The sequence below is a fragment of the Saimiri boliviensis genome, chromosome 5 (genome assembly GCF_048565385.1).
Source record: "Saimiri boliviensis isolate mSaiBol1 chromosome 5, mSaiBol1.pri, whole genome shotgun sequence".
Taxonomy (NCBI): Eukaryota; Metazoa; Chordata; class Mammalia; order Primates; family Cebidae; genus Saimiri; species Saimiri boliviensis.
In genome coordinates, this window is record NC_133453.1 from 33,007,938 (window position 1) to 33,023,402 (window position 15,465).

The 15,465-nt window shown below is 44.7% G+C and overlaps 1 protein-coding gene across 7 annotated transcripts in view; it reads left to right on the top strand.

Annotated features, from left to right (window-relative positions):
• The window catches only part of METTL21A (methyltransferase 21A, HSPA lysine), a 57,108-nt gene that overhangs the window by 3,571 nt on the left and 38,072 nt on the right, over positions 1–15,465 (top strand). For all 7 annotated transcript variants that reach the window (XM_010336397.3, XM_074399157.1, XM_074399159.1 and 4 more), the window contains exon 3: positions 863–974. In XM_010336397.3, coding sequence (XP_010334699.3) covers positions 863–974 — 112 coding nt within the window. The remainder of the gene's footprint in view (positions 1–862; positions 975–15,465) is intronic.

The window sequence follows — 15,465 nt, forward strand, 5'->3', positions numbered from 1 at the left end:
TTTCTGTAGGATCATAAGCAAATGCTAAACCACACATCAAGTATCTAAAACTTTGGCCAAAACTTACCTTCTGATGCCCAGAATGTAGGACGAGGGCCCCTGTGGGGCGATGACCGTCAGTGACACAGCTCAGAGAGCCTTGGGCAATGTGTTGCTTTTTCCCTATGGGTGAAGTTGTGGCTTTGCTGACCTGAGTTTGGTTTAGGAACTTAAAGTCATAGAAATTGTTCATGTCAGTTCTTACACAATAGTTGTGTAAACTTCCAAGTGTAAAAGTAAAAAATTAAGCTTTCCAGGCTGGTTGCAGTAACTCATGTGTGTAATCCTAGCATTATGGGAGGCCAAGGCAGGCGGATCAGTTGAGCTGAGGAGTTCAAGACTAGCCTGGCCAACATGGCGAAACCCCTCCTCTACCACAGAAAACAAACAAACAAACAAAAATTAGCTGGGTGTGGTGGTGCACACGTGTGGTCCCAGCTACTGTGAGGGCTGAGGTGGGAGAATTTCTTGAGCTTGGGAGTCGGAAGTTGGTTGCAGTGAGCCGAGATTGTACCACTGCACTCCAGCCTGGGTGACAGATTTTCTGAGACTCCATCTCAGAAAAAAAAATTAAGCTTTCCAGACCCAGCAGGACCCCATTTTGTGTGGGCAGTGTCTCAGCACTGCCTCTGAGCACTGCTATGGAGCCGTGCTTGCTCTAAGGGGGCGGTTACCTTGTTGTACCAGCTAAGTTCCTATGTGTGTTGTTAAGCTGGGAATTGAACCTCAAAGTGGGAGAGGGTTACGTGTAGCTGACCTGAAACCCTGCAGCTCCTAAAGCGCATGTTGACATTAATCATCATCACACTGTGTTTTCACTCAGGCCATTGTTCTTTCCACGTATCTGGAGATGGGAGCTGTGGAGCTCAGGGGCCGCTCTGCTGTGGAGCTGGGTGCTGGCACGGGGCTGGTGGGCATAGTGGCTGCCCTGCTGGGTGAGTGTCATGCATTGACTTACTCCTTAATGAGCAGAACTCATTGAGAGGTGTGTTTGCTGTTTTCTTAGAACAAAACTCATTGTGGGTTTCCTCTTACTGGGTTGTTATCTTTTGCATATACTTATGAGTTGTGGGCCAACTGTTGGGGCTCTTAACTCCAGTGAGGCTAACAGGCTAATTTCTCTCTCTCTCTCTCTCTCTCTCTCTCTCTCGCTCTCGATAACAGGCTAATTTCCCCCCCCTCCCCCCCTCTCTCGCTAACAGGCTAATTTCCCTCTCTCTCTCTCTCTCTCACACACACACACACACACACACACACACACACCCTGTTATTTATACTTCTCATGGGAAATTGCTCTGCCCCCTTCAATTCTGTGATGCCAGTAAAATGTTCGTAAAGTGACTTGATTCAAGGAGAATAATCCTACCCATGTATAGAGTTTTTTTCACTTTAAGAGGCTTTCTTTCCCATACACTATCAGATTTAACCCCGTAAGGGATAGAGAGCAGATAGTCTTTCCTTCATTGCTCAGGAAACTTTGCCGGTTTTTCTCTTCTAGGGAGGGTTAGCCCCCATTGTAGTTTGTACTGACTTCTTATTTTTAAAATTGTATGAACAGTATACAGTTCTGACTTGGTATCAAGGTTTGTCATTTTAAAATTTGGTATACAGACATTAACTGAGGCTTGGAGCTGGAGCATCTTTAGGCTTCACTGTTATTTTTCTCGTTTCTATCACTTCTGACAGTTCAAGCTATCCAATCATAAGGATAGATCAGCTTTCAAGATACCATGTATAATAGTTATCACTTCCATATTGTTACCTGGTGCTCTTGTTAGAATGCAGATTCTGATTTGGCAGGGCCGGACTGGGGCCTGGGAACCTGCATTTCTAACACGCAGTAGAAATGTCAGTAGTGATGCTGACACTGCTGGTTCTCAGACCATACTCGTGTAGGAAGGATCCAGGATTCCAGAGTCTTCTAAACCCCACATTGTCTACAGATATTTGAGGACCAGCGAAAGCCCCTCTTTTGTTCTGCCTGTTTTCCAGAAACCCAATTCTTTTTTACTGTTCCTTTATCTGCTTTCCAAAATTTGATAGGGAGCATGGGCAGGGGTGATGGTGAAGAGTCTGTATAAATTGATGGAGGTTTCCATCCATCTACAATCACAGCACTTATGTCATGGATGAAGCCCTCACTGGTACACTGCCTTCTCTTCTCTTCAGGCATCCCCATGTATGTTAGGTATTACTTTTTTTTTTTTTTTGAGACGGAGTTTCGCTCTTGTTACCCAGGCTGGAGTGCAATGGCGTGATCTTGGCTCACCGCAACCTCCGCCTCCTGGGTTCAGGCAATTCTCCTGCCTCAGCTTCCTGAGTAGCTGGGATTATAGGCATGCGCCACCATGCCCAGCTAATTTTTTGTATTTTTAGTAGAGACGGCGTTTCACCATGTTGACCAGGATGGTCTCGATCTCTTGACCTCGTGATCCAACCGCCTCGGCCTCCCAAAGTGCTGGGATTACAGGCATGAGCCACCACGCCCGGCCCTAGGTATTACTTTTAATTTTTCAAATGAAGCTGGAATTCTGGGAGATGAAGCTATGAAGTCCTGATCAATGGAGATCTGGGACTCAAAACCAGGCTTGTTAGACACAGCAGCTCAAGTTAGCGATTTTATTTTTTTTCTGTAGTACCAACTTCCTTCTCTGCTGATATGTGAAGAGTTAACTAGAAGGGGAGATGAGGTTTCTTTTTTTTTTTTTTTTTTCCTTTTTTTGAGAGCAATGGCGCGATCTTGGCTCACCACAACCTCCGCCTCCTGGGTTCAGGCAATTCTCCTGCCTCAGCGTCCTGAGTAGCTTGGATTACAGGCACGCCCCACCATGCCCAGCTAATTTTTTGTATTTTTAATAGAGACGGGGTTTCACCATGTTGACTAGGATGGTCTCGATCTCTTGACCTTGTGATCCGCCCGCCTCGGCCTCCCAAAGTGCTGGGATTACAGGCTTGAGCCACTGTGCCCGGCCGGGAGATGAGGTTTCTTCTGTTTCTTCCTGAGAACCAGGGCTTCATGCAAAATTCTGTTGACTGATGTATAGACATGTTAGTGTAGCTAAGTGCATAAGCTTAGTTATACTGGTTTTGACATCTCTTTTAATTCCTACTAGTTATGTGACCTTGGGCAAGTTGCTTAACCTCTAAACATTGATTATCCCATCTGTACACTAGGCATAATAATATTTACTCCACAGTGAGGATCCAATGAGACTGTGTGTAACATCTGCTAGCTCATTGAGCGACACAGGGCATGCTCCATGAGTGTTGATTACTCTCTGAGTGCTGCTTTTTCTGATCTAGCAATCTGGAGCTCTGGAGTTGGGAAAGTCAGAATAAGGTATTTTAGATACCACCACAGAGCAAAGCCTGCTTCGTGACCAGGCCACACTGTGGCCTCGTAGAGTCCTTTCCTGCCCCACTCCAAAGGGTGAATTTCTGCCGCCTTTTCCCCATAGCACTTGCAGTACTCCCACCTCTGTCCCAGCTTTGTCACATTTCACTGTAGGCAGGTGTTTCATGTGTCTGTCTCTCCTGGCAGGCCCAGGCTCCTGAGGAAAGGGACCAGGTTTCATTGTGTGTCCTTGGCCCTTGGACAGCACCTACCACTCAGTATGCACTCAAGTACTTCTGGAATTAGAGATGAACAGTTTAGATTGAAGGCTCTTTGAAAATCATAGAAATTTATTCTGATTCAAATAGCAGAGACAAAGAATTTTTAAAATTATGAAATTTAATATTTTTGTTATAAAACTGTTATAACTATTACAAAAACAAGCATAAAGAAGAGGAAAAAACCCCCACCAGTTATTCTAATTATTCATGACTGCAACATAGTTACCATTAGCATTTTGATGTGTTTTGTTTCATTGTTTTCTCTCCATCTGTATTTTTTTTTTTTTTTTTTTTTTGAGATGGGGTCTCCCTTTGTCACCAGGCTGGCGTGCAGTGGTGTGATCTCAGTGCACTGCAACCACCGACTTCCTGGTTCAAACGATTCTCCTACTTCAGTCTCTCAAGTAGCCGTGATTACAGGCACATGCCACCACACCTAGCTAATTTTTGTATTTTTAGTAAAGATGGGATTTCACCATGTTGGCTAGGATGGTCTCGATCTCATGATCTCATGATCCGCCCACCTCAGCCTCCCAAAGTGCTGGGATTCTGGGTATGAGCCACCACGCCCGACCTCCAACAGAATTTTTTTTTTTTTTTTTTTTGAGACAGAGTCTCACTCTGTCACCAGGTGCCAGGCTGGAGTGCAGTGGCACGATCTCGGCTCACTGCAACCTCTGCCTCCCAGGTTCAAGCAATTCTCCTGCCTCAGCCTCCCGAGTAGCTGGGACTACCCCACACACGCCACCACGCCCAGCTAATTTATGTATTTTTAGTAGAGACGGGGTTTCACCATGTTGGCCAGGATGATCTCGATCTCTTGACCTTGTGATCCGCCCGCCTTGGCCTCCCAAAGTGCTGAGATTATAGACGTGAACCACCGCGCCCGACCTCCCACTGTATTTTTAATCATAGTTGTAATTATGGTTTTATATATATATGTGAATATATATGTCTGTGTATGTGTGTGTGTGTGTGTGTGTGTGTTTTGTGTATCTGTATACAGTATACATACACCCATACAAGTGATTTTTTTTTTTTTTTTCTTTGAGATGGAGTCTTACTCTGTTGCCAGGCTGGAATGCAGTAGTGCATTTTTGGCTCACTGCAACCTCCGCTTCCAAGGTTGAAGCGATTTTCCTGCTTCAGCCTTCTGAGTAGCTGGGACTACAGGTGTGCACCACCATGCCCAGCTAATTTTTGTATTTTTTACTAGAGACAGGATTTCACCATGTTGGCCAGAATGGTCTTGATCTCTTGATCTCGTGATCTATCCACCTCGGTCTCCCAAAGTGCCGGGATTACAGGCCGGAGCCACTGGGCCCAGCCTCAAATGATGTTTTAACATGTCATAAGCATTTCTCTGCTACTCTATGATTTTCATACTTACTATTTGTAGTTGCTCACTATTCGTAGTATTAAGCTGGAGAAGTTTTGCTGTTGGAGCCTGAGGGTAAGAAAATGTTAATCTCTTCAAAATAGAATGAGTGAGCCCTAAAACAGGTAGTGATTTTGAAATGTCAGGAAGAGATTAATTATTACCTTTTTAAAAGTATTTTCTCTTTTTGTAACCTTAGTCATTTATTCCTGAATTTGGGGCGAACCTACCAGAAACCTGGTGGTTCACTGCAGATAGAGCAATGAACAGGCTGGCAGGTGTCTCAGGAAGCTTCTGTTCTGAGTTTAATGGGTAGGGGTAAAGAAAGAAGACAGAGAAAAAAGTGGTGCTATGTAGCTATTAATATAGGGTGATGAGGCTGTCTTGTTAAAAGAGAAAGCAGCTGCTAATTCCTGAGCAGTTCCTGTGTTCCGAGGACGGTGCATTACAGCCTTTCCTTCTCACAGTGAGCCTGTATGGCAAGTAGGCCTTACCTACTTATAGCGCCCTTCCAGTGGTGAAAGGAAGGCTTCTTGGAGGGTAGGTAACTTGCCTGAGGTCACAGAGCTAATGGATTGTGGTTAGAATTTGAATCCAATCTGACTCTCAAACCCTGGTTCTTGGTTTGAAAATCTCCCTGGCATTTATGCTGCTTGGAACTACAGTAGTCCCTCCTCATCTGTGATCACGTTCCCCGGCTTCACTTTCCCACTGTCAGCCTTGCTCTGAAAGCAGGTCAGTAGAGTATGATAAGATATTTTGAGAAGGAGAGAAAGAGACAGACCACATTCATATAACTTTTATTATGCTATATTGTTATAATTATCCTGTTTTATTATTTATTGCTTATCTCTTACCGTGCCTAATGTAGAAATTAAACTTTACCATAGGTACATACATATTGGAAAAAGCATCGTATATACAGGGTTTGGCACTATCTGTGGTACTATCCCTTCCAGATAAGAGGGAACTGCTGTATCCATAGATAAAAACATCCAGTCTTGAAGTAAATTGGGATGGGGTCAGGGAATCTGAATTTTAAAAGCTTCCCATGTGATGTGATGCCCAGCCAAACCTGGGACCGCTGTCTTGAAATATAATGCTCAGGAAGATACTATCTTTGACTTTTCTGTAATTTGAGTGCAAGTCTCAGCTGAACTTTTGGCTTGTGTGTTTAGCTGAATGCTGGATATCTGTACCTGGCCATTTCCCAGCACCTCAAATAGTATCTGTTTGAACCCAAACTCTTCTCTTTCTAAACCTGTTCTTCCTCCTTTATTCTGAGTTGGCATCACCTTCCAAATAGTCATCGCATCCCTTTGACTCTCCTCTGCCTTCCCCACCCGCTGGAGTCCTGCTGATTCTATTTTCTGAGTCTATCTCCCTGTCCACTCCCACTGCCTGGCTTGAGTTATCATCATCTGTCACCTGCCTGCATGATCACATCACTCTTCCACCTGGCCTGTCTGCCTCTGTTTCGTCTTTCGTCTTTTTTTTTTTTTTTTTTTTTTTTTTTTGAGACGGAGTTTCGCCCTTGTTACCCAGGCTGGAGTGCAATGGTGCGATCTTGGCTCACCGCAACCTCCGCCTCCTGGGTTCAGGCAATTCTCCTGCCTCAGCCTCCTGAGTAGCTGGGATTACAGGCACGCGCCACCATGCCCAGCTAATTTTTTGCACCATTAGTAGAGACGGGGTTTCACCATGTTGACCAGGATGGTCTCGATCTCTTGACCTTGTGATCCACCCGCCTCGGCCTCCCAAAGTGCTGGGATTACCGGCTTGAGCCACCGCACCCGGCCTGTTTCGTCTTTTTAAACCTACTTTCTCAATAGCTGTGAGAGTGGCCCATCTAAAATGCAAAGTTGACGGCATGACCTGTGCTTGAACACTTCTTTGCTGACCCACTGCCTGCCTGCAGGTTAAATCCCAGGGGTCTCAGCAAGGTTTTGTTATCACGTCCTGCCTGACTCTTCAGCCTCATTCTTTTTCAGCAAGATTGCACTGCATGAAGTTCCTGGGACACACACACTGCTCTGACCTGTCCCATCTGTCTTGGATACCCCTTCATATCTTTCCCTTGGTTCGTGCCTCTTTGTTATTTATTTATTTTTGAGACGGAGTTTTGCTCTTGTTGCCCAGAATCCAGGATTGGGGTGTAATGGCACAATCTCGGCTCACTACAACCTCCACCTCCCGGGTTCAAGCAGTTCTCCTGCCTCAGCCTCCCAAGTAGCTGGGATTACAGGCATGAACCACCATGCCCAGCTAATTTTGTATTTTTAGTAGAGACGGGGTTTCTCCACGTTGGTCAGGCTGGTCTTGAACTCCCGACCTCAGGTGATCCGCCCACCTTGGCCTCCCAGAGTGCTGGGATTACAGGCGTGAGCCACCATGCCCAACCATTCCTGCCACATCTTTTAAGTGTAAGCTCAGATTTCCCTTCCTTTGGGAATTTTTCTTTGACCTCTGCCCTTCTTGAAGAATTTCTCCACATGATTTCCTGTGCACACCCATGTTTCTATTATTTTCCTTCCCACACTGCATCACAACTATGTATATTTGTCTCTCCCATGTGAGACTTTGAGATCTGGGTAAGGACTTTCTTGCTCATCTTTGTATCTCTAGCACGTATATGTGCTCGAATGTTTGCATAAATAAGGTGTTATAAAACGAAAATGAAAAGTGATGACACATGGTTATATATACTCTTTTCACGACTGATTGACAGCATGCAATGTTGTCTTATTGGGTCAGTTTCCATTAGTCTTATCTTATAGTATTATCTTAACCTCCCTCCTTACCCGGCATAAATGTCATGGGCAGTCATTTTATCACCATTTTCATGTATGGTTGACACTGACACCTTGCCTTTCCTTGCTTCAAAACAAACCAGGTTAGGTGCAGCCTTCCACTGTCCGAGGTCTGTGCCTCTGTGGCTGAGTGGGGCTCAAGGAAATGCTGCTGCTGGGTTTCACTGTAGTTTTTTTTTTTTTTTTTTTTGAGATGGAGTTTTGCTCTTGTCCAGGCTGGAGTGCTGTGGGGTTATCTCGACTCACTGCAACCTCTGCCCCCCAGGTTCAAGTGATTCTCCTGTCTCAGCCTCCCGAGTAGCTGGGATTACAGGCATGTGCCACCACACCCAGCTAGTTTTTTCTGTTTTTAATAGAGACAGGGTTTCATCATGTTGGTCAGTCAGGCTGGTCTTGAACTCCTAAAGTAAGGTGATCCACCCGCCTCAGCCTCCCAAAGTGTTGGGATTACAGGTATGAGCCACTGTGCCTGGTTTTTTTTTTTTTAAGGCAGAATCTTCCTCTGTCACCCAGGCTGGAATGCAGGGGTGCAGTCTCAACTCACGGTAACCTCTGCCTCCCAGGTTCAAGTGATTCTCCTGTGTCAGCTTCCTGAGTAGCTAGGATTACAGGTGTGCACCACCAGGACCAGCTGGTGTATTTTTGTATTTTGTATTTTTATTTTTAAAAACAAATTTTCAGTTATTTTTGTGAGACAAAGTCTCACTCTGTCACCCAGGTTGGAGTGCAGTGGCACAATCTTGGCTCACTGCCACCTCTGCCTCCTGGGTTCAAGCAATTCTGCCTCAGCCTCCCAAGTAGCTGGGATTACAGGCACAGGCCACCACTCCTGACTAATTTTTTTTTCTTTTCTTTTTCTTTTTTTAAATGCATAGAGCAAAGCAACCGACTAATTTTTGTGTTTTTTTTTTGAGACAGAGTTTTCTCTCTGTCACCCAGGATGGAGTGCAATGGTGTGATCTCGGCTCACTGCAACCTCTGCCTCCTGGGTTCAAGTGATTCTCCTGCCTCGGCCTCCCAGGTAGCTGGGATTACAGGCATCTGCCACTACGCCTGGCTACTTTTAGTATTTTTAGTAGAGATGGCATTTTACCATGTTGGCCAGGCTGGTCTCAAACTCCTGACCTCATGTGATCTGCCTGCCTCGGCCTCTCAAAGTGCTGGAATTACAGGTGTGAGCTACCGTGCCCACCCTGGTTTCACTGTAATTTCATGATCAGGAGCGTCAAGGGGACTGTTGATGTTGCCGTGCGGTCCCCCTCCTTCCTCTCTTACTTGGCTAAGTGACTTTCGTATGTTTGCTCTCAAACCTCCAATCTTTCTCCATTTTCATTGTCAGCCAATGACATTTCTTACTGCACTGAGAAGACTGAATCAATCCAAAGAGAACTTCCACAACCTTCTACCACTACCTTTACCTCCATTTGAATCTAGACCTATAGACTCTGCCTTTGCACCTGGTGCTGGACATGGAAGGTCTGGCCTTTCCAGGGCCACCCCTCATCTCTTAAATCTGTCCCCTCTCACTATTCAAGGGCATTGCCTGTGCCTTGCCACTTTCCCCCTTTCTACTTCATCATTTCCATTGGCATATAAACTTGCTCTTTCTTTTTCCATCTTAAAAAAATAAAAGCCTCAGCAGGATGGTGGCCACAGAAGTCAGAATCCGCTAAGGAGTGTCTAACAACCCACCTGCCGAATGAAAAAAATAAAATAAAATAGATTAAAAGCCTCTGAAGTGGCTGTTTCTAGGTTTGTGGCAGGAAATATGTAAGATGACCCTGGAATATCTTGTTTTGAAAACTCTTTGGCTTTTACTGAGATACTTTTTTGTTGTTGTTGAGATGGAGTCTCGCTCTGTCGCCCAGGCTGGAGTGCAGTGGCGCAATCTTGGCTCACTGCAACCTCCGCTTCCCAGGTTCAAGTGATTCTCCTGCCTCAGCCTCCCAAGTAGCTGGGACTATAGGTACCTGCCACCATGCCCGACTAAGTTTTTTGTATTTTTGGGAGAGATGGGGTTTCACCATGTTAGCCAGGATGGTCTTGATCGCCTGACCTCGTGATCTGCCCACCTCAGCCTCCCGAAGTGATGGGACTACAAGTGTGAGCCACCTCTCCCAACCACTTTTTTTTTTTTTTTTGAGATAGGGTCTTGCTCTGTCGCCCAGGATGGAGTACAGTGGCACAGTCTCACCTCACTTCACCCTCTGTTTTCCTGGGATTCAAGCAGTTCTGCCTCAGCCTCCTGAGTAGCTGGGAAATGACAGGGTTATACTACCATACGTGGCTAATTTTTGTATTTTTAGTAGAGAGTGATTTTTACCATGTTGGCCAGGCTGGTCACGAACTCCTGGCCTCAGGTGATCTGTCCGCCTTGGCTTCCCTAAGTACCAAAAAATAATAACATCATGTCTAGCACATAAAAATAATAGATTCTTTCCTTGGACTTTATATCAGGCAATATCATGATTTGTGAAATCTGGCTGTGAGTTACTAGATAAGCTGAAATCATACAAACAATAGGTCAAAACTGTTCTGGAAAACTATGCAATAAAAGTCAGTCAATTTCAGCAGAGCACGGACTCTTTAAAAAAAGTCAACGAAGACCAGGTGAGGTGGCTCACACCTGTAATTCCAGGAATTTGGGAGGCCAAGGAAGGTGGATCATGAGGTCAGGAGTTTGAGACCAGCCTTACCAACATAATGAAACCCCGTCTCTACTAATAATACAAAAATTAGCCAGGCATGGTGGCACGTGCCTGTAATCCCAGCTACTTGGGAGGCTGAGGCAGGAGAATCGCTTGAGCCCGGGAGATGGAGGTTGTAGTGAGCCGAGATGATGTCACTGCACTCCAGCCTGGGGAACAGAGGGTGCTTACAGAGATACTTTTTTAATCCAGATAGCAAGGGAGCTATCAAAGATGACTGGGTTATGTCAGAGGCCACTGGCAAAACATGAGACAATCTGAACATAGATAATGATAACTACAATGGATCAAAGTACATCAATAACAGTAAACCTAATTAGTTATCTTTGGAGTATGCTGGGAAGCCAACTCTTTAAAATTTATCCTACCTTTCTTATTCACATAATTACTATACAAAATGATTAACCAAACAGTAATTGAGAGAAGCTTTTCTTTATAGCAGTTTCTCAGCAAATGCAAAAGGAATAGAGTGAACTGAGGATCTGGGCATTGAGTAGTAGTGACTGCTCATGTCACAAACATAGAGCCTACCAGACATTATGTACCTCTTGATGAAGAACACACCACTGCCTCTGAAATAGTCCCATTCAAAAAATCAAATTCAAATCAAACAGATTTATAGGAAATACGGAAGGCAGAGGCACATGCTAAATGGGGCAGTCAGCAAAATCCAGACTGGGAAACCACAGGACACATGTTCTGCTTCTGTCCTAAATTGCAAGGGAGAAAAGGATGGAAAGGAAACTGACAGAATAAAAGATAGACTTAAGGAATCCTCTATAGCCCCCATCCCAAACAAGCAAAACAAAAAGAAAACCTTAGGTAAAACTGCAGTGTTCAGGGATGGACGTTTGGGTGATAAAACTGGAGTGAATAGTAAAGGAGTGATACCTGTGAAGGCCAGGAGAGGGGTTATTTGTGGGCAGGCTATTTGGGAGCTGGTTGGTGGAGGGTGTCTGGGGGTGTGGCAGCAAGGTGCAAGCCACTAGCAACCTTCACCTGGATCATTGTGGTGCCTTCTCACTGCTTTCCCTGCCTCTGCCCTTGCCCCCCAAGTCAGCCCATCTGTACTTCTGCTCGGACTTTGCAGTGGCTTCCCATCTCACTCAGCAAAAGCCAGAGCGTTTTCAAAATGTGACCTGCATGACCTGAGAGGCCCTAGATGATCTGCCTTTCTTTCCACAACTTCTTTGACCTCATCTTCTGTGATTGATTCCTCATTCACACTGTCCAGCCACTCCAGCTTCCTTGCATGGCTTCTCTAGGCCTTTGCACTTGCTCTTCTCCCCACCTGGAACGTTCTCCCCACTGGCATGTTAATCCCTTACTCCCTTCCCGCATTTACTCAAGTTACCTTCTCACTGAGGCCTTCCCCGTCTACGTAATCTAATATTTCATACCCACCTCCTTCTTGACATCTCATGTCTCTCCTGCTTTTCTCTTTTTTTCCTTATCATCATCATCATCATCATCATCAATGAACACACTAGATATTCTTTTGTTGTTGTTGTTGTTGTTGACACGAAGTCTTACTCATGTTACCGAGGCTGGAGTGCAGTGGTGCGATCTCAACTCATTGCAGTCTCTGCCTCCTGGATTCCAGTGTTTCTCTTGCCTCAGCCTATGGAGTAGCTGGGATTACAGGTGCCAATGACCGCACCTGACTAATTTTTTGTATTTTTAGTAGAGACGGTGTTTCACCATGTTGGCCAGGCTGGTCTCAAACTCCTGACCTCAGGTGATCCACCCGTCTTAGCCTCCCAAAGTGCTGGGATTACAGGTAAGAGCCACCACGACCAGCCAGATATTCTGTTTTTTAAAAACATCTTACTGCCTGTATCTCACTTGAATGTAAGCTGTATGAGGGGAGAGGTTTCTGTCCCATGGCTGATGGTAGTCATTCAGATATGTGTGGAATTACAGGGAGTGGTCAGCTGACATTAAGACCCTATTCAGACTTCTGGAATACCTACCAGATTAGAAGTAGCCTTTGCAATGGCTGGGACAGGCATTAGAGAAGGCCTTTATCTATGAGCTGGTGAAATGAATACTGACGTGAGGTGCAAATGACTCAGTCACTCCAATATTGCCTGCAGAGTGCTCTGTGTACTGTTAAGAAATTCAGAGAGATACAGTTCTAGCTCAAACCCTGAAAAAGGCTATCTGCAATGTTTTTTTAAAGAGATAGGGTCTCACTCTGTTGCACAGGCTGGAGTGCAGTGGCATGACCATGGCTCACTGCTCACATGACAAAATGCTAAAAATAGGGAAAGACTGTTTTGTGAGGTTAAAATTTTAGACAGAATGATAGGGCTGCGTACAGTGGCTCATACCTGTCATTTAAGCACTTTAGGAGGCCAAGGTGGGTGGATTGCTTGAGCCCAGGGGTTGGAGGCCAGCCTGGACAACATGGCAAAACCTTGCTCTCTGTACATTAAAAACAAAAAACAAAAAACTGGGTGCATTGGCTCACACCTGTAATCCCAGCACTTTGGGAGGCTGAGGTGGGCGGATTGCCTGAGGTCAGGAGTTCAAGACCAGCCTGACCAACATGGAGGAACCCTGTCTCTACTAAAATATACAAAATTAGCCAGGCGTGGTGCATGCCTGTAATCCCAGGTACCCGGGAGGCTGAGGCAGGAGACTTGAACTCAGGAGGCAGAGGTTGCAGTGAGCCAAGATGGCACCATTGCACTCCAGCCTGGGCAACAAGAGCAAAACTCTGTCTTAAAAAAAAAAAAATCATAGAAGAGAGAAAGTGGCTAAGAAATTCCAGTCCACCTCTCCTTAGGCTGTCATGAAACAAGCCAATCTATATACATAGATAATCACTGGAAATTTATAAGCTTAACAATTACTGAATTGTACGACAGGAATGTAGGTGAAAATACTTGTTCTTTAAGTGCTAAGTTAAAGTTGTTCTTTAAGTGCAGCCTTGACCTCTTGGGCTCTAGCAATCCTCCCAACTCAGCCTCCTGAATAGTGTCACCACACCTGGCTAATTTTTAAATTTTTTTGTGGAGATGGGATCTCTCTATGTTGTCAGGGGTGGTCTTGAACTCCTGGGCTTAAATGATGCTCCTGTCTTGGTCTCCCAAAGTGCTGGAATTACGGTGTGAGCCACTTGGCCTGGCTGTCTGCAGTTTTTACTGTCAGAAGAGATGAAAACTATCATTGAAATCTGCCCATTGGGTAACATACTGTCTAGCAATGAATAGTCAAAGTGGTAGGTACACTCTTGTAAAATCTAACAACTTGAGCATTTTCTTTTTCTTTCTTTCTTTTTTTTTTTTTGAGACAAAGTCTCATTCTGTTGCCCAGGCTGGAGTGCAGTGGCATGATCTTGGCTCACTCTAACCTCTGCCTCCCAGGTTCAAGCGATTCTTCTGCTGCAGCCTCCCAAGTAGCTGGGACTTCAGGCATGTACCACCATGCCTGGCTAATTTTTGTTTTTTGTTTTTTTTTTTAAAGTAGAAATAGGGTTTCACCATATTGGACAGGCTGGCCTCAAACTCCTGACCTTGTGATCCACCCATCTTGGCCTCCCAAAGTGTGGGGATTACAAGCGTGAGTCACCACACTTGGCCAACTTGAACATTTTCATCAGTATCTCATACTAGGACTGTAAATTTCAAATTGAATTACTGCCCTAATTTATGTGCCAAGAAACACTGAATATAAGCTGCCACTGAAATAGTGCTTACTGCAACTAGTCTGGAATCCTGTGGGGCATTACCTATGAAGATTACAAACTGAAGAAGGTTGGAAATGAGAAATAATTTTATGAAAGATGGAAACATAATTTTAAATTTCAGAATTTCTGGGACCAGAAATAAAGAGGATCACACATATTATATCTTTCCTACAATGTAGATGAAGCGGATCAGACCTGACCTTATGTGCTTGCTTCACCTTAAGGGTTTGGTCTTCTCTTAACATTGGTTCAAAAAAATCGATCTTTTTGTCAACAATCCATACGAAACAGTTTAATTTTCTATACTGTGTGTAGAGACTTAGCACTAAGAACAAGCATTTTAACCTATATGACTGTAATACAGTTAAGTAGTTTTTAAGCTTATAATTTTTCAGTAATTATAAATGTAAAACACATATCTTGGCTGCTTCATAACAACCTAAGGAGAAGTGGACTGGGATTTCTTTCTTTCTTTTTTTTTTTTTCCCCCAAATCTCATCTTGAATTGTAGGACTGGGATTTCTTAGTAGCCGGCTTATCTCTTCCATGATTCTTTTTTAAACTTTAACCTCACAAAACAGCCTTTCCTTGTTTTTGGTATCTTGCCATCTTTGCAATAATAGTCTGCTCCCAGATATTTTTTATTTTTTTTGAGAACAGGTCTTGCTCTGTTGCCCAGGCTGGAGTGTGTTGGCACAGTAACAGTTCACTGCAGCCTCGACCTCCCAGGCTCACATGATCTCCCACCTCTACCTCCTGAGTAGCTAGGACCACAGGTGTGCACTGTGCTTAATTAAAAAAAAAAAAAAATTTGTAGAGATGGAATCTCCCTGTGTTGCCTCAGGCTGGTCTTGAACTCCTGGGCTCAAGGGCTTCTCCCACTTCAGCCTCCCTCAGTGCTAGGATTACAGGTGTGAGTCACCACACCTGGCCTGCTCCCAGATTTTTCATTCTTGGATTCCATTTTACCCTGTGGCCAACTGGCTTAAAGATAGTGACCTAATGAATACAGTATGGGGCAGCTTTGTTGGCAGAATTCAGAAGCATCAGCCTGTGTCACTGGTTAATTCTGCAATTTTTTTTTTTTTTTTTGAGGTGGATTATTGCTCTTGTTGCCTAGACTGGAGTGTGGTGGCGAGATCTCTGCTCACTGCAGCCTCTGCCTCCCAGGTTCAAGCTATTCTCCTGCCTCAGCCTCCGAGTAGCTGGGATTATAGGCAC